At 37.5% G+C, this 23384-nt stretch overlaps 3 protein-coding genes across 3 annotated transcripts; 1 reads left to right on the plus strand and 2 right to left on the minus strand.

The window, feature by feature from the left end:
* Nucleotides 1-1266, minus strand: LOC108332805 (protein FAR1-RELATED SEQUENCE 9-like). The gene is made up of 2 exons (XM_017568108.2): nt 666-1266; nt 1-56 (listed from the first exon to the last, which is right to left on the minus strand). The coding sequence occupies exons 1-2, from the start codon at nt 1264-1266 to the stop codon at nt 1-3; spliced, it is 657 nt and encodes a 218-aa protein (XP_017423597.2).
* A 96-nt stretch (nt 1267-1362) lies between these two features.
* LOC108332804 (protein FAR-RED IMPAIRED RESPONSE 1-like) lies at nt 1363-2439 on the minus strand. Its single transcript, XM_017568107.2, has one exon. It carries the CDS (start codon nt 2437-2439, stop codon nt 1363-1365), a length of 1077 nt encoding a protein of 358 aa, XP_017423596.2.
* Nucleotides 2440-4503: 2064 nt separating this feature from the next.
* Nucleotides 4504-21953, plus strand: LOC108334193 (double-strand break repair protein MRE11). Its single transcript, XM_017569896.2, has 20 exons — nt 4504-4905; nt 5038-5128; nt 7183-7302; nt 7553-7621; nt 7717-7808; nt 8006-8108; nt 8194-8301; nt 8407-8469; nt 8631-8702; nt 9010-9087; nt 9432-9494; nt 9589-9649; nt 10573-10655; nt 11177-11290; nt 11455-11532; nt 11805-11876; nt 12000-12229; nt 20654-20771; nt 20978-21166; nt 21647-21953. The coding sequence occupies exons 1-20, from the start codon at nt 4604-4606 to the stop codon at nt 21677-21679; spliced, it is 2139 nt and encodes a 712-aa protein (XP_017425385.1). The 5' UTR covers nt 4504-4603; the 3' UTR covers nt 21680-21953.
* Nucleotides 21954-23384: the final 1431 nt, after the last annotated feature.

Consider the following 23384-nt stretch of genomic DNA (forward strand, 5'->3'; position numbering starts at 1 on the left):
TCATTGTGTAATGATGTCAGCAGTGACATGAACCCAGTGGATTGCACACCTGATACCTGCATGACAGAACAAGAGTATAAAATGACATTTAAATATATGCATGACTTACTAAATGTTAAATTGATAAATTATGAAATCGGAATTGAATCGTACCGGTCCAATTGAGTTGGATGTTGTGTAATGTGTGTTGAGTGTGACATCAATGTTGTTTCTCAATGTTGTATTTGGTACGTCCGTCATTGTTTCTTTTATGAGTAGTCGATATGAAGTTAGTTTAACTTGCATTAGTTTGGAAATTTTGACATAACCAGATGATTATTGCAACTAAAAACGGTAAAAAATAATAACATAATTACTTACACCAATATCAATGGATGTTTGATTAGTGCCTTTTGTTGATGGTTTCTTTCTTTTTATTCTCTCAGTTGTTGACTTCAACCTTCTTGTCTTAGGTCGACCCTTTCGCTTCACACTTTTGGGGCTTTGGATTTGAACAGTGTTTGTAGTGGTGTCTACATCATGGCCTATGTTACTAGCATACAAGTGTTCTTGTTGTATGTGGCTATTGTTGTCGATGTACGGTGAAGATGAAATTTGTAGGCCATGCTTGTTTACAAATGAACTAAGGTTGTCAACCAATAATTGTGTCATGTGTACTGACTCACAGGCAATCTCAGCAATATTTCCAAAAGTCTTCGTTAAGTTATCATACCGTTCAATATGTGGGTCCTTTTCGTTGTTGTTGTATGTTGCTCTAATATACGTGTGCTTTCTGCGGACACTTTTACACCATCTTGGGAGTATGTACTTAGCAGGAACCTCTGTTACTCGCTCTTGGGCCAAAACACAAACACAGTGTCTACATATAATGCCCCTAAACTCAAAAAGCAAACAACTACAATTAACATCCATTGTGTCTCGCTGAAATGTAACCATGAATGCCCTCTCTTCCCTTATTTCATTATAAATGGAGTCCTCCATGACCTTGTACAGTGACGAATTATCTTGTACCACAACGCCATCAACGAAACAATTAATTTTACCTCTAAATTCTGACTGTATTTCTGTAAACTTAGCATGTGTGTAATGCTTTTGGAATTGCCGCTCTATGAGTGATTGTGAACCGCATGGAAGAGTTGTGTTTAATAACGTGAAGTCAGCTTGGGTCTCTTTCTCTGTCTTGTGTTGTAGTGCATTGTCATATTGTTTAACAAATTCTTGAAGAGTAGTGCGTGAGTTAATATATCCATCAAAGAATGCATTCATGCTCTCGCTTCTCTGAGTTGTTGACATGCCAGCCCAAAAACTGTTTCTCAAGTAACAAGGAACCTACCTATGACGTTCTTCGTAAAGTGAAGAAAGTCATTCATTCGTGTGAAGTGAAAAGGTTGTTATCATCCTCTCCCATCCATAAACAAAATTATCAACTGAATCAGAATTGTACACAACTTGCTTAAGTTGGCGCTTGATATCTTTGTAAGCTGCATAACTTTGTAACTTCTCAGGTATTTTTTTCATTATATGCCACAAGCACCACCTATGACGAGTGTTAGGAAACACTAATTTTATGGCTTTCTTCATTGCTTTGCACTGATCCGTAACAATTCCTTCGGGTGGTCTATTGGACATGCACCGAAACCATGAATTAAATAGCCAAACAAATGAATTTGTGTCCTCTGAACATAACAAACCACAACCTAACAATATAGATTGGCCATGATGGTTGACACCAACGAAAGGAGCAAATGGCATGTCGTACTTATTCGTTAAGTATGTTGTGTCAAAAGATATGACATCACCAAAATACTCACAAGCTGCCCTACTTCGTGCATCAGCCCAAAACACATTAAGTATGCGGTTGTCGTCATCCACATCAATGTCGTAAAAAAAATCCTTATTTAAGTCTCTCATGGAAGAGAAATGGTTTATGAGTGTCTTAGCATCACCATCTTTTGATAAGGCTCTTCTTTGTTTGGCCACATAATTTCTAACATCGTGTTCGACAAACTCCATGTTCTCATAACCTCCTGTTGCACAAACCAATGACCGAAAACTCTTGTTAATCCTAACTCCTGCTTTGGCATTCAAGTCTAGAGTTCTTTTGACGTTGAGATTCATTCTTTTTTTTCCTCGAAACAATCTGGACTTTGTTGGACTAAGATCATGACTATGTACATCATCAAATCCTGAAATGTACCACTTATCATCTCTTTTTGATACAATCATTCGAGCTGAACAATCATTAGCACATGTTGGACGTCCAATCATTTGATTCTGAATGGGGGAGACATATTTTCCAGCCCTAGAACACACCATCATGAAGTAACATAATTCGTTCTTGTTGTTCTTCCTTGAACTCCTTGTACGAATTCCAAAACCCTTTGATATTGCATATTGTCTATAAAATAACTTCACTTCATTAACAGTTTCAAAAACCATTCCAATTGTTGGAGCGATTGAGAGAGGTTGAACATTGTTTTCATTTAATTCTTCTATGATTCAGTGCTTTGAATGGAAGGTTAAAGGACAAAATGAGAATGTTGACATGGAAGACAAACCTGGGTTAACTCAATCAAGGGCTCATCCATTGCTTTCTGTTCCCTTGCCTAGGCTTAATCCTTTTCCTCCCTTGTCATATACTCTTCACCATAAATTTCACATATCCCATCTATGTTTTTCAAAATGAAAAGGTTTATTCCAAAGTTAACTTTGTTATTTAATTAGAACTAAGATTCCGTTCATGTTATACAAACCTTTTTTATGTATTGAAGGGTCTCATTGTTTCTAAGGGTCTCATTGTCTCATTGAATATAAAAAACTTTTACTGTTGTACAAAACCCGATTTACAAATAACCACATAGGACTAACAACATAACCACTTACTGCAGCTCATTACTCAACTAATGCATGCATAAAGTTTGTTTCAGGAAAATGCTTCGTGGACATGCATTGGGCTATACACATGATTTTGATATGTGAATGTCTCTTTTTTTGCAAAGTTAACACATGATTTTGTTCTTCAAATTTTTTCTGTAAACCATATGTTGTTGTCTTTTTACTGGGGGACAACAAAGGGAAGAGGATGGGCAATTTATCTGAGAATGAGGCACAATTAAGAGGGAAACACACAAACACAAATTACATTCAACTTCTCTAAACTTCACACTACCACTGAAATATAATCCAATGGAATCATGGTTGCTCATAATGTTCATCAATAATACCTAAACATAAATTATGAAATTAACTTCTCTAAATGAAATTTAAAATTTTAACTATATATATTATAACTATTTCCAATTTATTTTGGGTGAATCTAAATTTTTCATCACCCAAGGTTCCATTGTAAAGCAACCAAAACCCACCTCAGTCAATGAAGTTCTTAGATGAAAAAATATCAGTCACTTTATGAAGCTCCCTAATTTTTAACCAAATGGACCCCGTATTACGCCTACACCCTTCTTCCTTAGGGTCAAAATCAAACTCAAAAGTCTCAACCTTTTTACTAGTGTGCTTCCTGTCGCACCATACATAAAGCTCCTATAAAAAAGTCTCAAAGAATACTAATAAAACACGTTACCAGCAAAGCAACCCCACCTCCAACATAGAACACATCACCAACAAAGCAACCCCACCTCCCGTCAACCCAAAAATAAGAGCTTGGTCCCCCACAACCCCACATCAATAAACCGATATAGCAAAAAATGACATAGCGACAAAAACTACACAGGCTAAGACAGAAAAAAAGTTATCAAAAACCCGTACCTCAAACCCGAAGACGATAGACGCGACACAAATCGATAACCAAGCGGAAGCCTCCACAATAAACCACTGAAGCGCCTAAATAACGTTCACAACAAGAAATCGAGTTTTGAAAGATGGGAAGCATGAAAATGGGAAGCATATAAGAGTGATGGAAATCGAGTTTTGAAAGAAAACTGAAATGGGGATTTCGATTCTGAAACCAAACAAGAAACAAACCCCAGTAGGTGTTTTTCCACTTTTACCCTCCATCACTTTGCAATTTTTTTTAAGAAAAACTAACCTGTACCGTGTCAAATGAGTGTAACTGACACGTAGGCGTGTCAACCTATTACTACTCTTTCGTATTTTAACGTGTTTTTTAGGTTAAATGCATATATTGCAAGAAATTTCAGATAAGCTCTAAATACTGAAAGGAATAAACTATTTTAATGGTAGAAGTGTATAATATTGTCAATTATGTTAGTTCAAAATAAAAAAGTGTAATTTAAACAATGACATTAATTAACATGTTTAAATGTTAAACTTATAATACATGATAAGGTTTAATGAGTAAAAAAGTAATTAAAAATTTTAGATATTTGCTTGAAAATTATTAATTTCTCTTCACGCATTGATTACTTTGACGAAAATCGTAAATTGCAAGGAAAAAAGATGTAATTTATCTCCATTATTTTTTTCTCGATTATTTTCAGATTTTCCCAAAATTTATGAAAACTGGAAAAGAAAATAATGAAGAAGGAAAACTCCAGAACGGCGTCGTTGGGTTCCCTTCACCCAAATTTCTCCACACACACTCAGTGCAATTCATTTTCCCTCAAGCAAAACTGCCTCACCGTTGATGGAGGGCGGTGACGCAGCGAACATGCTGCGCATTCTGGTGGCCACCGATTGCCACCTCGGGTACATGGAGAAGGACGAGGTGCGCCGCCACGACTCCTTCCACGCCTTCGAGGAGATTTGCGCCATTGCCGAGCGCCAGGGCGTGGACTTCGTTCTCCTTGGCGGCGACCTCTTCCACGAGAACAAGCCGTCGCGGTCAACGCTAGTCAAGGCCATCGAGATTCTCCGCCGCTACTGCCTCAACGACCGCCCCGTCCCGTTCCAAGTCGTCAGCGACCAGACGCTCAATTTCCAGAACGCGTGAGTCTCTCTCTGTCTCTCCCTCTCTCTCTCTCTCTCTCTCTCTCTCTCGTCGCTAACTCGTGTGTGTGGTTCTTAAATGTATGTGAAGGTTATTAAGGATAGAGTGAGTGATTGTTATTTGTTCCGCAGGTTTGGTCACGTGAACTATGAGGATCCTCACTTCAATGTTGGCTTGCCGGTTTTTACCATTCATGGAAATCATGATGATCCTGCTGGTGTGGTATGATTTTGGACTTGTATTCTTTGTTCATTGCTGCATTTAGAATGTGCCCGATTAAGAAGGAGACCATAAGGAGATTTTATATTCGGGAATTACTCCGTGTTTACCGGAAATGGTTGATTGTTTTGAAAGTTTGCATGCTCGAATGTTCGAGAGGTTTATGCTGTAAGTTGGTATTTGAAAATTGAAACGATTTTTGGTTTTGCTTGGAACATTTGTTTTGTTACTTAAGTCGTTATTTAGAGTTTCGGCTGGATAAAATGAACGTCGAGTGGCTAGGATTAGGAAGGTGTTATAGGAAATTCTGGGCCTTGTATGAACGGGTTAACCATTTTTGTAACAATGGTATCAGAGCCTTGCACGAATCCAATGTTTCGAGTTCGAACCTTGGAGGAACCTACTCCTACCATTGGGGAGTCCCGAATTTTCCAAGCCGCTAGGTGCTGGCTTCTTAAGGAGGGGCATTTGTTATAGGAAATTATGGGCCTTGTATGAACGGGTTAACCTTTTTGTAACAGAAGGGGGTGGGTGTTATAGACTGAGGACATGGATAAATCATCGACTGTTGGTTTTCATGCCTTTACTGTTCAATAATCTAGACTTGGTTTATTTTTTCCTTAGGGTTTGGATGGGAGGTAGAATCGCAAAAGAGGCTAATGATTATCCATGTGGGCTTGGGGGAAATACTAGTATACTTTTACCTTGTTATAGCTCCATACAAGTCATAAGTATCTGGACTAGTGTTTGTTTATTTCACCACTATTTGTTTTGCTTCAAGAGGGCGTTAGATGAAGATGTATTACTAGTTATAATTTCTGTCTTTCCTTTCCTTTTTTCTTAATTTTTTTTGTAAGGACTGGAGTTGTTGGTCTTGTACTTAGCATTGTTGCAAGATAAATTCAGAATAAGATTGATAAATGTGTTATTACAAATAAACATTTTTTGAGAAAATGCACATGGGCAAAGTAAAGCTTGTAATAGCTTGATTCTTGTACTTAGCATTGTTGCAAGATAAATTCGGAATAAGATTGATAAATGTGTTATTACACATCATAAACATTTTTTGAGAAAATGCACATGGGCAATGTAAAGCTTGTAAAAGCTTGATTCTCACTCACTTTGTGAGCTAGTTTTTGGAGTTGAATTAGGCCCTATTGTAAAATTGATTTCGGGTCTCCCCATGAAATCTATTTAAGACTGCTACTTGGCCTTTGCGATGTATGAAAAATCAGTCCTACAATCTCCACATTCCAGATTTCTAGTATTGATCACGAAGGGTTGACTGTTGAGATCCCACTTCAACTATAAAAGAGACTGAATTAGAATTTAGAAAGGTTTCGGCAATTCTTACTTCATGAACTCGCTTTTGGAGATCAGTTACGCTTAATAAAATTTATGATGTCTAAATTCTGACTAACGGAACACCTTATTTACATTTTCCTCAGCAAGCAATTTGTATATACATTTGAAAAGGTGATGATGTTTTTATTTCTTTTGCTTGTTGGATTTCCTACTGACATTCGTGATCTGAAAAAGTCAATTGATTTTGAAGGAAACTGATAGATCTCCAGATTTATTTAAAACTGTAAAGACTTCCAAGACAGGTTTTTGGATGTTCACCCAGAAAAACCAGACAGCTTTATTAATAATGAAACAAGCACATTAATCCAAACTGTTACACTAGCCTTGTTCTTTCGAGAGGACTAGACTCTCCCTAGCCTTTCCTTTACAAAACTTCCTAAAAAACTGCTAAAAACAACCGCTTACATAAACTTTATAAAAATCTGAGACAACAAAACCTATCCATAACTGTCTGTCCCTTTTATATCTCCTAATAAACTAAATCATACAGTTTTTCTTCTATTGTAAACCTTCCCTTTGTACCTATCAGAAACTAAACCCCCCCCCCCCCCCCCCCCCCCCCCCCCCCCCCCCCCCCCCCTTTACCTCCTTTTAGTTTAGCTATGTATATATATTTGACAACATTAATATTTTGTCTATCTAATTTTTCAAACTACAACAAATATGATCACTTTATTGAATCATTGTCGCAGGACAACCTTTCTGTGGTTGATATTCTCTCAGCATGTAACCTAGTCAACTACTTTGGGAAAACAGTTCTTGGGGGCTCTGGTGTTGGTCAGATCGCTCTGCACCCTATTCTTATCAGAAAGGTTTGTTATTGAACGCTCTTACTATCAGGATACAGTATATTTAGTGAAACCGTCACTTTTTTCTTTAGGTGCATGTTTGGTTTTGCTTAATTTCAGGGAAGCTTTTTTCTTCCCCTTCAAATTCTCTTGGTGAGATTTTAATTCAAAGTAATAAGTCAATGCAGACAAACTAATGGGAAAAAAAGGAAGACAAATCTGGAATAATTAGAAATCTCATTTTGTCCTGAAGCTGTATTTTTATGAATTGCAGGGTTCAACAGCTGTAGCTCTGTATGGTCTGGGAAACATTAGAGATGAAAGGCTTAATAGAATGTTTCAAGTATCCTACTAATAAAATTTGCTTTGAAGCGGTTCATCTATTTAAGTGCACTCCTATCCGGAGGTAGTAAATTACTTACTTAAATATTTTTTCAGACACCACATGCTGTGCAGTGGATGCGACCTGAATCTCAGGAAGGGTGTCAAGTGTCTGATTGGTTCAACATTCTGGTACTTCATCAGAACAGGTTGTCTTCTTTTCGTCTGTCTGTTTTAGGAGGCTGCATTTAATATCACTTATTGATGAAGATGTGTTGATTGTTTTGAAATATAACTTTGACTTTGAATTTATTGTTATTGCTTGCAGTCTAGATGATGTACAGTATTGAAGTTTTAGATTTTAATCTGCATGATTATTCATCTTGTTTTCACTAATGGTATGTAGGGTGAAGACAAATCCAAAAAATGCAATAAATGAGCACTTCCTGCCTCGCTTTCTAGACTTCATTGTGTGGGGCCATGAGCATGAATGTTTGGTTGACCCGCAGGTGTTCTGATTAAACTTCTCTTGAATGGACCGATATAGAATATGTTGTGCTCTGCAAAATTAATATGGATTTTGATTTTCTACAGGAAGTTCCAGGGATGGGATTTCACATCTCTCAACCAGGGTCATCAGTTGCAACGTCTCTTATTGATGGAGAATCAAAGCCAAAGCATGTACTTCTTCTAGAAATTAAGGTTGTCTGTGTACTGGGAATCTAAATGTCTCTCCCATAGTAGAATATCAGTGATTGTTGTATTTCATCATCTTACTAAGTGCTTAAAATAAATGGTTATTGTCAGGGAAATCAATATCGCCCAACTAAAATACCTTTGATGTCTGTGCGACCTTTTGAGTATACTGAGGTAAGGTAAAATACTAATATTTTGTTTTTATTTTTGTCTTTATTAATTATTAATTACATGCATAATTTACATTTCACTGTTATTCGAAGCAAAATTGAATTTATTTAGTGGTTACCATTTGTGGCCATCTCACAGTAATCATTCTAATATTTGCAATGAAGGTAATACTAAAAGATGAGCCGGATATTGATCCCAATGATCAAAGTTCTATTCTTGAGCACCTAGACAAAGTGGTATGTGGATATTGCTTATCAGATGATTTTTGTTTTGCTCTGTCCTTTTGGTTGCTTGCAAACTTCTTGTGGGAGAGACCTACCTTGGTATCTTTTTACCCGAGTCTTTCTCTTTGGTTCCTCATAGTGATTATTCTTATAGAAATTTGTTCTTATTCAGTTGTGACAAAATTTGGCTACTCTGCTTTAGAGTCTGTTTCAGGACCACTAAAATTTGTTGGAACTTCAATTTTCTCAAATTACTTTTATGCATGGATCTGTGATCATACCTATCGCAACTCTGTTTTGATAATAGAATATGGTTCAGGTTGGGAAACTGATAGAAAAGTCTACTAAGCAGGTCGTCAATAGAAAAGAACTCAAGCTTCCACTAATACGTGTCAAGGTAATTTTTGTACATTGTACCATGACTTTTGAATGTCACATCTACCCTGAGTGGCTCTTTTATGTTTCTTTTCTAGCAAGAAGATAATTCTGTAACTAATTGCTTTAATCTTTATTGTTTTTGATCTTGCGCCTTTCTTTGAGAAAACAATAGTAATTTTCATGATGTTAAACCGATTAAACGCCAATCTTGATGCATGTTGTCAGATTTACAAAATCATCAAAATCCAGAGTTTATTAGGAGCTTTTATTTGAACTTCTATTGGCTATAATGGACATCTAGTTAAAATGGATTTTATATGATGTTTTCTGGCATGTCCTTAACTTCTTCAATGTAAACTACAGGTGGATTATTCTGGATTTATGACTATAAACCCCCAAAGATTTGGGCAGAAATATGTTGGGAAGGTAATTTCTACCTATCTCTTTCCTGAATTAGTGTGCTAAGGCTGATTTTGGCCGAGAATTGTTTTCTACTGTTGATTAGTCATCCTTATTCTAGGTTGCAAATCCCCAAGACATTCTCATTTTCTCAAAGGCTACAAAAAGGACCAAGGTTGAAGGTAATTTGAGTTATCTTTATTTACCTTTCTATACCAAATTCATTTCATATCAACATTATTTTTCCAGTTAAAACATATCCTAGACAGGCTTCTTTTATCAGTTCTCTTACTGATGACGAAGCCACAATTATACATTTATTTTACATTATAACTTACGTTTCTTATTCCGGTTTTTCTAGCTATTTATTTTCTTCCTGAAAAACTTATTTTAGCCCTGTCCACACCTGCCTTTGATGCTGCTACTGCAGCATGCATTAGTTAGCCTCTTGTAATCTGTTTTGAGCAGTGCCAGTTAGCCCTGCCTCTGTTTCTATAATATCTGGCAATAGATCACTGCATATGATAGCACTTTTTTTTTTTGTATCCCAAATTAGAATGATAAGAATCTTTGCAGAACCACACCACAAAAGCTAGCAGTTATAGTTGTAGAGCTCAAGGTATTATAAACCTCACCCTAGAACCTCATACTTCTAATGTAGGACTCAGGTCCCATTCCTTGCCACTGGATCCTAATATAGCAGCATGCTTTGCACTAGCCCTCTGGGCAGTCCCAAGTGAATATTGCAGTGCGATATCACCATCCACAGCACTCTTTTGCAGCTGAAAAATGATGGAAAGCTCTAGTACTAATTGATGGGAATCTCGGGAGAATTACACAAAAAGCTAGATGCGGTTATGATTAGAAATTTAGAATCAGCATTATGGACAGATTGGAGAATTGTGTTCTCTTTGTTTTTTGGCCATATTAAGAATCATGTACATGACATGCAATATATGTAAAACATATAAAAAGTCACTAGTTGGCCAATTGGTGTACATTTATTTTTGGTTTAATTGTGTTACATAATTTGAAAAACAGTGATAGTCTCAGTTTTCATTTTAAAATGTGCAAATTAGTAACCCTTACACATCTCTTTTTATAGGAAAAATTGATGATTCAGAACGACTTCGTCCAGAAGAATTAAACCAACAGAACATAGAGGCTTTGGTTGCTGAAAGTAATCTGGTATCTAATTATTTGGCTAATTTATTCCTTTCTGTTGTAAATATTGGGATATGAAGAAATATCCCTTTGTATCCTGATATATATCTTTTTTATATCTTTTCCTTAGTTTCCTTTTTGTTTACCCTATGAAACGGACAATAGAGCTTGTATTAAAAATATACTGAATATATCAAAGTTCTTTTTCTTTCAACTCTTTTGATATTTCCATTTGTCTTTTATAGACACTTCTTAATGTAACTTGAATTTTGGTGGAAATTTTCATGTTTCATCAACAAAGATGCAAGAAAAAAAGATAATCATAAGAAACAGAGATCACTTCAATCCCTGTGCATACTTGTTCACATAATATGCAACTTCATGAAAATTCTAACTTATCACTGTTTAAGCTTGTTTACTAGTTGTGTAATTTTAGTAGATGACTCTGGACTGACTTGCGCTTTGTAGAAAAGAAACATGAATATGAAAGAAATTTTCAGTTTTTGTTTTTTTCAATGTATCTGAACTCTAATATGGTTTTACAGAAAATGGAGATACTGCCAGTCAATGATTTGGATATTGCTTTGCAAAATTTTGTGAACAAGGATGAAAAACTGGCATTTTACACTTGTGTACAATACAATATTCAAGAAACACGAGTGAGTATTCTGTGCTGCATTTATCTTTCATATGCCTTTATGATGCTGCCACGTTGTAACATCTGGTCCATGGTTTATTCCACAGCCTGTTAAGATTTAATATAGAGCTTTCTTTTTACTGTCAGTTTTTTCTCTTCTCATTGATGACTTTCATGCTTGATCAGAATAAAATTGCTGAGGATCGGGATAACCTGAAGTTTGAGGAAGAGGATTTGATTATTAAATTTGGAGAATGTTTGGAGGTTAGAAGCTTCATCATTGTTGTTTATTATTAATTGATTTTCAATGGATTTAGGTTTTAAATTCGTTTTGCTTTTGGAGAAAGCCATGATAGTACTTGGAGATAATCTAGGCACAAAAGCTTCCCATGTTCTTCAGACCTCCGTTGATCAGAAATTTGTTTGCAGTATTTTCCCCTGTTGGGGCCTTCATATTTTTTACACGTGGCAGTGGTTTTATGGAAGTAACATTTGAGTTTCATGAATGACTTGGTTGGTTATCTCTCTTGTTCTAGGAACGTGTCAAGGGACGATCTGCTCACTCCAAGGAACCCACACAACTCAATGATGGTGCTGAACCATGGAAGGTAAACCTTCGTGTGTATGATACTTGCTATTGCAATAGGGATGGACTTCTGGTTTTGTGCTGGCAATGTTATTATCCATGACCTCTGGTATATTTTTCTTAACTTCTCTCTAATTCCATGTAGGATTTCCAAGGAAGAAGTGCTACTGGAACTGGAAGTACTGTAGCTTCCTTCAGTGATGATGAAGATGCCATACCAGTATCTAGCTCAAAGCCAAGTACTAGAGGTCGGAAAGGGTCATCTGGTGCATCTCAAACTACAACCAGAGGTAGGGGCAGGGGAAGAGGCAGAGGTTCCAGCACCATGAAGCAGACAACTCTTGATGGAGCTTTAGGGTTTCGCTTTTCTCAGAGGTGGTTTTTCTTGCTGATAAATAAATTATTTAGTAGCTTCGTTGAGTTCTTTGCAAAAATGCTATCAAACTTGAGAGTTTATGCTTAGCTCGTGGAACCTACATAACCTGACTTGTAAGCTTGACTCGTTAATTTGTTAAAATTGATCTAATGTAAGAATAATATTTAAATCCGTAAAACTAACATATATGCATGGAACATAGTATTTCTAATACAAAAATAGTTCAGCAAGTTGATAGGATATAATAAGATAGGTTTTAATGAGTAATAGGGGCAGGACAGAGAAAACAGTTTTAGGAATTAATTGTTGTTGGGTAGTTAGAAGTGAGTTGCCTTTATAAGAAGGCAAGGGGGGTCTGGTAGGGTAGTTTTTGGATTTGTGAATTGTTAGACTGGAACATTGTCCAGCAGAGGGAGGAAGGCTTCCTTGGGGGTGATTCCGTGTATTCTGATTCACTCATACATCAATAATACATTCTATTCAGTTCTGTTTGGTGTGTTCTTGAGAGAAGGAGAGGGTTGTTCATCAGAATAATATTCAGTACTGTTGTTGTCCAGTATTCTGTGTGGGTGTGCTGTTTTGAGAGAAAGATAGACTTCTTTTCTTGACCAAAGAAGTCTATCAATTCGGTCCGTCCTGCCGATCTCCTTAGGAGAGGTCTGCCAGATCAAGAAGTGATCAAGAAAGGGTGGAAACATGGAAGGAAGAAACAATACCTTGGAGAGGAGGGCCAGCGAACAGAAAATGGGGATGGCTGGATGGAGAAGAGATATCCAAGAAATAAAAGAAATGTTGCAGGAAATCAAGATTCACATAAAGGGCTCAGAAAAAAGTGAGAAATCTATCATGAAAGGAAAGAAAGATAGTTCAGAGGAAGAACTGGAGGAAGATAGGAGCAGAGTGCAGTGGAATTGGAGGAAGAAGGTAGAATTGCCTATTTTTGAGGGGATTGATCCAGAGGAATGGATATCCAAAGCAGAGAAAATTTTTGAGATCCAAAACGTGGCAGCAAGGGAAAAATTAAGATTGGCCTACAGTAGCATGGAGGGAGGCACAATCTATTGGCTCAGGGTCTGGAAAAATAAAACCAAGAACCCTTCTTGGAAAGAATTGAAAGAGGCATTGATAAGGCGGTTCAGAGGAAGAGTTAGAGGTTCTGTTTTTGAGAAGTTAGCCCAAACTGCAGAAGTCACAGAAGCTGCTGCTGAGAAAGTTGCAGGAGTTGCTGCTGTAGGGGTGGATGATGTGACAAATGTTGGTAGGGAAAATACATCAGGTGAAAACCACGATAAGAAGGTTGTTACTCTTGCTTCTCCAAGTAAAGTTGCAAAAGCTGTTGTTTCTGGGAAGGAAAGAGGAGATATCAGTGCAGAAGACAAAAACTGTGATGGAGACATTGTTGGTGTTGCTGCCCAGGAAGTGGCAAAAGCTGCTGTTTCTAGGGGAGATAGTGGGGTAGGTTGTGATGTGTATGTCAAAACAGTGAAGAAGGTTGAAGACAGAGGAAAGAAAGAAGAATATGGTGGGAACAGGGTGACTATTATGGCTGGAAATAAAGTAGATGCAGCTGTCTTGAGTGGGAAAAAAATATGGTTGTCACAAACATATAAAACACTAGAAGACCAATGGCAGAGATATTTCTTTGCAGGGCTGCAATATAACATTCAGAGGAAACAGTTAGCTCAACATGATGATGATGAAGGAATTGGATGGTCAGATCAACAAGTTCTTTCCTTTTTAGCTTCTAGGATGAACAAATCTGGGCAAGGAGAGGGCTTCACCAATACTGCTGCTATAAAAATACAAAAAAGGTTTTGGGGGTGGAAGAAGAGAAAAGAATTCTTGATCATTCATCAGAAAAGAGTTAAAATCCAGGCCCATGTAAGTGGTCACCAGGTCAGAAGGCAGTATAGAACAATCATACGGTCCATGGGAATTCTGGAAAAGAAGCAACTCTTAAAGGAGTCAACAATTCTTTCATATAGACCACCACCCAAGCCTCCAGACCTGAATTGGAGGGCAGCAGCCAGTGGGTTCCCTTCCTATGATGAAGATGAGCCATGGGAACAAGCATTATTGTACCAACCTTGAGGACAAGGTTGTTTTGCAGCAGGGTGTAATGATAGGATATAATAAGATAGGTTTTAATGAGTAATAGGGGCAGGACAGAGAAAACAGTTTTAGGAATTAATTGTTGTTGGGTAGTTAGAAGTGAGTTGCCTTTATAAGAAGGCAAGGGGGTCTGGTAGAGGGCAGTTTTTGGATTTGTGAATTGTTAGACTGGAACATTGTCCAGTAGAGGGAGGAAGGCTTCCTTGGGGGTGATTCTGTGTATTCTGATTCACTCATACATCAATAATACATTCTATTCAATTCTGTTTGGTGTGTTCTTGAGAGAAGGAGAGGGTTGTTCATCAGAATAATATTCAGTACTGTTGTTGTCCAGTATTCTGTGTGGGTGTGCTGTTTTGAGAGAAAGATATACTTCTTGACCAAAGAAGTCTATCACAAGTGAACTCCCTAATAAAGAAAAATAGGAAATTACAATAATAAATTAACAGTTTTATAGTCCATTATGTGAATATATGATAGGATATAATGTGAGAGGTTATAATGGGTAATGGGTGCAGGACAAAGGAAATAGATTAGGAATTAGTTGTTAGTTAGTTAGTTGGTTGGGGGGCCTTTATAAGAAGGCAGGGAGCTCTTATGGCAGGGGGGTTTTGGATATTTTTGTAGATTGAGCTTTGGCTCTTTGTGAAGGAGAAACCCTTAGAGGAGAGAGTTAACAAACTCAGTCTTGATATCTCCGGATATGATTTTTTCTCTAATAAAATGACAATCAACTTCAATGTGCTTGGTTCTCTCATGAAAGACAGGGTTAAAGCTAATATGAAGAACAACTTGATTATCACATATAAGTGTCATGTGAGTGACATCTCCAAATGTCAATTCACTAAGTAATTGTTTAAGCCACACAAGCTCGCAAGTAGCAGATGCCATAGCTCTATATTCTGTTTCTGCGCTGGACCTTGCCACAACACTTTGCTTTTTACTTTTCCAAGATATCAGGTTGCCACCAATAAAGACACAATATCCAGAAGTAGACCTCCTATCAGAAGGGGAACCAGCCCAATCAGCATCTGAATAGTAACCGATTTTTGTATCGTTGTTAGGGCCATATAGCAAACCTTTTCCAGGTGATCCTTTAATATACTTCAGTATGCGAACAACTGCATCCCAATGGTCTTCACATGGGGAGTTTAGAAATTGACTCACCACACTAACTGCGAAGGAAATGTCAGGACGCGTAACAGTAAGATAGTTTAATTTACCAACTAATCTTCTGTACCGTTCAGGATCTGAGAAAGGCTCCCCCTGATTTGGTAGGAGTTTGATGTTAGGGTCCATAGGTGTCTCAACAGATTTACAGTTCATTAACCCTGTTTCCTCCAAGATGTCTAACGCATACTTCCTCTGAGATATTGTTTCCTCCAAGATGTCTAACGCATACTTCCTCTGAGATATGACAATACCATCATTGGATTGTGCTACTTCAATACCGGAGTTTGCCAAGATCTTTGGTTTGAAAATGATGACAAAGGTGTTGTTTCATCTGAGAGATGCCAAGATAGTCAGTTTCTCTGAGAACAATATCATCAAGATACACTATTAAGTAAATACATCCAGCACTTGAGTGACGATAGAACACTGAATGTTCCGCTTCACTGCGAGACATACCAAATTGTTGAACAACACAGCTGAATTTACCAAACCAGGCCCGAGGAGATTGTTTTAGGCCATATAAGGATTTGCGAAGACGACATACCAATCCAGATGACTCCCCCTGAGCAACAAAGCCAGGCGGTTGCTCCATATAAATTTCTTCATGCAAATCACCAGTTAGGAAAGCATTTTTGACATCAAGTTGGTAAAGAGGTCCTTGTCGAAGAGCGGCCATGACAATGAATAGGCGAACAAAGGTCATTTTTGCCACTGGAGAAAAAGTATCACCATAATCCAAACCAAAAATCTGTGTGTAGCCTTTGGCAACCAGTCGAGCTTTCAGATGATCAATTGTGCCATCAGGGCCAACCTTGATAGCATACACCCACCTGCAACCAACAACAGACTTTCCAGATGGTAATTGGACAAGCTCCCAAGTTCCACTTTTCTGTAAAGCACTTAATTCATCCAGCATAGCTTGACGCCAGCCAGGATGAGTTAAGGCATCACCCACAGATTTAGGAATTGACACAGAAGAAATGGATGAGAGACAAGTGTAAAAAGATGGAGATAATCTGTGGTAACTAAGAACAATATAATGGGGGGAAGGGTTACGGGTAGAGCGTATACCTTTACGAAGGGCAATAGGCAAGTCAGACTCATTTGCTGGAGCCGGAGGAGACACAGGAGGCGACACTGGAAGTGAGTCATGAGGGAGACAAAGGCGGCGACTATAAACCTGAAGGGGTGGTGGTGAAGGACGATCCTGTGGTGAATGAGAGTCTAAAGAAGGAGGAGACAAAATGGGTGGAGCATCACCAGGAGGATCACAGATAAGAGGAATATCAACCGTAACAGGGAGAGGTACAGAACTAGACGATAGATGTGTAAAGTAAAAAGAAGATTTATCAAAAGTGACATCAGCAGAGATAAAATGACGATTGAGGGAAGGGGAAAAACACTTATAGCCCTTTTGTGACCGTGGAAATCCTAAGAAGACACATTTGTGAGACCTAGGAGATAACTTATCAAGACCAGGACTAAAATCATGAACAAAACATGTAGACCCAAAAACTCTAAGAGGTAATGGATGCAGAGGGTCTTGAGGAAATAAGATAGAATGAGGGATTTTGTTCTCTAGGACGGAAGATGGCATGCGGTTGATAAGATAACATGCCGTGAGAACAGCATCACCCCAAAAACGTGAGGGTACTTGACCATGAATGAGAAGGGTACGAGTTGTTTCAATAAGGTGTCTATTCTTGCGCTCAGCCACCCCATTTTGTTGAGGGGTATAAGCACATGAGGTTTGGTGAAGAATGCCATGAGAAGCCATAAAATGTTTAAACTGTTGAGAAAGGTATTCACGGCCATTATCACTGCGTAAAGTGCGAATAGAAACCCCAAACTGAGTTTTTATTTCATTGAAAAAAGTTTGAAAAATAGAAAACAACTCAGAACGATTCTTCATGAGAAACAACCAAGTACATCTGGAATAGTCATCAATAAAGGTAACAAAATACTGAAATCCTAAAGTTGACTTAACACGACTAGGTCCCCAAATATCAGAATGAACCAATGAAAAGGGGGATGACGCTCGTTGTGAAACACTACGAGGAAAGGAACTACGAGTATGTTTACCTAACTGACAAGACTCACACGACAAACTTGATAATTTGGACAGACTCGGAACAAGTTGCTGCAGTTTGGCAAGACTGGGATGACCTAACTGAGCATGAAGAAGGGATGGTGACTCCATGATTACGCCAGCATGTGGAGAAGGGCTGAGATGATATAGGCCATGAGACTCACATTCTGTGCCAATCATGTGTTTCGAACTCCGGTCCTGCAACCAAACAGAATCTTTGGTAAAAGAAATAACACAATTAAGGGAACGAGTTAGACGACTTACGGACAATAAGTTAAAAGGAGACCCAGGGACATAAAGTACATTATCAATGGATATGGACGGAAAAATATGAACAGTACCAATACCATGAGATTAGACTCTAGACTCATCAGCCATCGTTATCGAGGGTAAATTAACCGGACATGACAAGGAAGAAAACAAGGACTTGTTACCAGTGATATGATCGGTGGCGCCTGAGTCAAGGACCCAAGATCTGAGAGAGTGAGTCAGACCAACAAAAGGAGTACCTGTGCGTGTAATAGAAGCAGATGTAGTGGAACTAGAGTGCTGACGGTCCTCATACCATCTGAGAAATTCCTGAAAGAGTAAAGGGTTATTTATGGGATTTGATGAAGTAGGATGGTCTGCAGACGGTGATCGGAGAGGTGGATCAGAATTAGCCATTGCTATAGGTCGAGGAGGACGTCCATGAAGCGCATAACATCTATCAATTTTGTGGCCTAGCTTGCCACAGTGGTCACATTTTGGACGTCCTTTACCTGATTGGCGAGACTGACTCCGATCATCAAGTTGGGCAGCCATGGAGAGGGAGAAACCCTAAAAAAACAAAGTGCTCCGATTGACGCAACGACCACAGATCCAGAAAGAGGGCGAGGAGGCGATCACGGCGGTGTTGATCGGCGGCGGAAAGCTCCGGCGACGCGCCGACACGCGCGGCGGCAGCGGTGACTCTTGCGGCGGCGCGTGGAGGCGCGTGGGTGGTCCGTTCGCCGTGATCTTCGTACCACGGTTGTCGCCCGACCGAGACGATTCCGATGGTGTGGTCGCCGGTCGATTCTGGAACTTCGGCGGCGGCAGCAGCGGCGGCAACTGCAACGACAGCGGCAGTGATGGGTGCCGGAGACCGTGGAGTTGACTGGAACTATTCCTGTGCTCTAGATACCATGTTGAATATAGTGAAGAAGATTAGGAGAAATCTCCCTTATGTGTTTTGCATACACATAGGGTAGTTTATTTATAATGTAAGATAAGGGTTAAACCCTAAATACAGAATGGGCTAAGCCCAATTAACAGAATCACACAACTTAACATCTAACACTTTCATATGATAACACATTGATGAAGATGACCCATGAGATCAAGTTTCACAGTTCCAACCTTGAAGACAAGATTGTTTTGCAACGGGGTGTAATGATAAGATATAATGTGATAGGTTATAATGGGTAATGGGTGCAAGACAAAGGAAGTAGATTAGGAATTAATTGTTAGTTGGTTGGGGGGACCTTTATAAGAAGGCAGGGAGCTCTTAGGGAGCTCTTGTGTCAGGGGACTTTTGGATATTTTTGTAGATTGAGTTTTGGCTCTTTGTGAAGGGGAAAATCTTGGAGGAGAGAGTGCTCTCCTATTTTTGTATTCTTTGGTTACAATAATAACAGTTCTGTTTCCAGTAATTTGGTGAGTGAGTGTGTACTGTTTGGAGTGATAGATAGACTTCTTGACTAAAGAAGTCTATCAATATAACATTCATACTGTGATATGAAATTCAACCAATATTATGGTTTGAAATATGAAAACCAACAAATATGTTGAAAGTGAAAAATATTTCGTGTTACACATCGTAATAAGTTTGATGAAACCATTAAATTATGTCAAATTGAAACTTTCAATTTATCAGAATGCCATGTTATCAATACATGAATAGAAGAGAGCAGAGAATGGAGGGCTCGGCTTGTTACTAGCAATTAAAACAAACAGTTAATAATAATTTTTTTTTAAAAAGGTCTAGTACTGCTGAGAGCAGAGAATAGAAGTAGGGCATAGGATGCCTAGCTCATAGTTTGAGGTTATATCAACTTGTAGCTCCGACTTGCTGCCAGCTATTGTTAAACAGAGCAAGATTCAACACAAAGAAATGAGTATAACTAAATATCGAAGCCTTCATTGGAACGCAGAAGAATAGTAAGAGCCTTCAACACAGATGATAGAATCGGAAGATGGATGTCATCAACAGAGATCAAAATTGTAAGTTTGGTGTCCTGAACAGAGATGAGTGTCACAAAATTTACCTCTGCTACATTTTAATCTCCCTTGCCCTTCAGAACTGCCCAAATGGCCGTAGATTTGGACCCCAGGTAGAATCACCAACTCACTTCTGCAATCAGGAGTTTGATCAAGTCCAGACTACTAGTTTGTTGAAGTTTTACCAAAAGCCGACCAAGAAATAGGCTTGCATGTGAGTTGAACATATTGATGGCTGCAAACTCGGAAACTCATCTGATTTAGGAGTTCGCTCATGAATTTAATGACTAAATTCTGTAGCAAAGTAAAATCCAGAACAGACGTGGAAATGATGAGATAAAACTTTACATAATTTTTCTTTTGTTTATTTGTATTTCTTTTACAAGACTTTCTAACTTAATAAACTTGTCTTTAGTGCAGAATGTGCTTGTTTTTGTAACCTATTGTTGGTCAATGGACCCTCCCAGGTTACTGTGTTAAATTTTTGTGTGACTGAAATTCAGTCTCATTGTAAAAGACTAGAAGAAGAAGTCAATGATCATTCATAGCAGAGATATTAAGTCTAAACTTAACCCTCTATTTATTTTCTTAGTAGAAGCCATGACTCTTATATCTGACTTGGGACTTGGTCCATGCATCCCTGTTGCTGCTTGCATGTTGGGCAATGTGGACACGGTGTGCATGAAAATAATTTAGTGAAGGATTAGTTTCCCCCATTGATGAATTTATAAAGTCACTTTGATATTCTACTGATTACGCCATGACAAAAGGGGCAGTTATTCACCCTGATTCTATTGACGTAATGCAGGTCTGCATCAGTAGCTGCAGCAACTGCCATCCAAAGTGATGCTAATGAGGATAATTTGGCTTCTGCTTTAAGTGATGATGCTGAGAAAAATGATGTTGAAGAGATCGATGATAGTTCGGTATAGATCAAGCTAATTCCTTGTGTATTGTTTTCCTTAGTTGTCACACCTTGAAATATGAAGCATTGATTAGGCTTTGATTGAGTGCTTGCCACCAGCATAACCTGTCATTTTTTTGCATGCTTAGAATTGTAAATTTTCACTGAAGCATCCTTGACATGCTCAATAGTTACCAAGTTAAATCTGCTGCATGTTATATTGCACAGGAAAATGAATCCAGGATACCACCAGGACGGAAGAGGGCTGTTCCAAGGGGAAGAGGTAGAGGATCTACACAGTCTTCTAAACGTGGAAGAAAATCAGATAATTCTTCAATCCATAGAATGCTCATGAACGATGATGACGATGATGATGACGAGGATATCATAAAAAGATTAAATAAGTCACAACCTCGGGTATGTATCTCCCATTTTCCATTCAAAACATTTGTTTAAATAGATGATCAAACATGTAGTGTCCTTGCGCTTCCATTAATTCACTCAATACACTTTATTCTGCCCATAGGACTTCTAGAAAGTAGGCAGATGTATTTGAACTGTGCTTGGGTGTTGATTGGTAATTTGTGACATACCAAAAAGATACTTGGGATACTTTTGATGTGTCACCCTTAAGAAAAGCATGGTTGTCAAATTAGCTTATTCACATTCTATATGAATTTAATTACACATAGATGTTGAAATTACCCAAAGGGAATTGATTTTCTTAGTGGTCTGCTATCTTGTTGAACATGTTGCCAGGGAAATGTTCATCCTCAGTAAACGTAAAATGCAGATGGGGTTGATATTGGAAATTTCTGTTAATACAATGCACCTTCTGATTCTTAACATATTTGGAGTTGTGATTTCGTGAAACTAAGCCATTTCTCTTGTTTTTAGGTTACGAAAAGCTATGGAGCTCTAAGAAGGTAAACAGTCCCGGTGACAAGATAAATAATGTCATAGGTTGAATCATTATCTACCTTGTATAAATAAAATATTGAGTGAGTCTGTCAAGTGTCAACTAACTTATAACGTCTTACTGAGATTTGAAGATACATCATTTAGGCAAAATGGAATTAAATTAAGTAGCTATATGTTGGCATAGGAAGAGGAAAGCAAACCATGTGAGTTACTTCAGAATAGGTTCTGCAGTCTTCCAAATAGTTTGTTTCTTCAATGCATTCTTTGCTATTTTCTCTTACCATTCTTTCTTTTTAGGCACCACAGTGCCATTCAAGTTTGACACAATTGATTGATGTTTTAAGTGAAAGAAAGCTGGAGCTTATAATTACTTTCTTTCCTTTTACTTATAATTACACAAACGCTTCTGAAGCAAAGCATGATTATTTAGGGCAGCTAGATGAGTTGAAGAAATTGATGATAGCCTGGTAATTAAACGTAGAGGAAAATAAAGAAAAGTCCTAAGTAAACTTAACAAATATTTAGTATGGTTGGAGACAGGTGTTAACCGAAACGATTTAAAATGAAAAGGCGTCAAAAATCAATCACAACTGAATTTTCTTTTATAATTTTTAGATTTTGTTTTTGCAACCATTTCAGTTGGTGTAGATTTCAAATTGGGATTGAACTAAGCTGCATAAAGCTAATAATTATATATAAGTGCATTCAAAATTGTCTGGTTTAATTGTAGTGTATTTACAAATCATGAAAAAAACTTGTAATTTACTTTTTAATTGAAGAAAAAGTTAAAAACATAAACATACAATAAGTATAAAAAGAAATCGCAATACGTATCTACATTTGACAATTTTGCAGTGTTCTTTCTGTAAACAAATGCTTAACAATTTTATAGTAAGAAAAATATAAAAAACATTTAAACTACGCTACAAAATATTAATTTAGTTGTGTAGGTTTCTTATGAAATTAAATTAAATCAGATCTAATTTTTATATTTTATTGGGTAACTTTTTTATAATAAACGAAGTCTTTTGTTTTTAAATAGTCTGCGTATTGTTGTAATTAAATTATAATTTAAGAAATATTTGAAGTTAACAAACAAACTATTGCCCCAAAATATAGAGAGACCATCGGTTAAATTTCTATATTTAACTCAATATATAAAATCATGAACTGAATCAGAAAAGAAAAAGTATTTTTCTTTGGTAGAGTTGTTTTGTACCAATTAAAGTTCTTTTGAATTATTTCGGTAAAGTTTTAATTGATTGTTATAAAAATAAATTGTTTATACCCAATCTATCAAATTAAAAATATTAAATAAATGCATAATTAAACTGCTTATCCAATGCACGCTCAATCATGTTCTAGTGAAGCTAAATTGCATGAGTATAAAAATATGATGATTTTAACATTTATGACAGTGGTGTTAGAAGTAATATATGATAGTGGTGTTAGAAGAAAAAGGTGGGTGTGCCGTGTTAATTCGAACTATAAAGCATTTTTCTTTTAAAATAAAAAAAGGGCTAGTTGGATAGATATAGACAAATGATATAGAATGGAGAAAGATAAAATGTGGATAGAAAGATATGAGTTAGAGATACATAAAATCCTTTAAACCCTTCTCATTGGTTGCTCCAAACAACACCATCCCCACCACCAACTTCTACAATTCATTCTAACCACAAATTTCTCTTATTCTCTTTCCCTACATATGATG

The sequence above is a fragment of the Vigna angularis genome, chromosome 11 (genome assembly GCF_016808095.1).
Source record: "Vigna angularis cultivar LongXiaoDou No.4 chromosome 11, ASM1680809v1, whole genome shotgun sequence".
Classification (NCBI taxonomy): domain Eukaryota; kingdom Viridiplantae; phylum Streptophyta; class Magnoliopsida; order Fabales; family Fabaceae; genus Vigna; species Vigna angularis.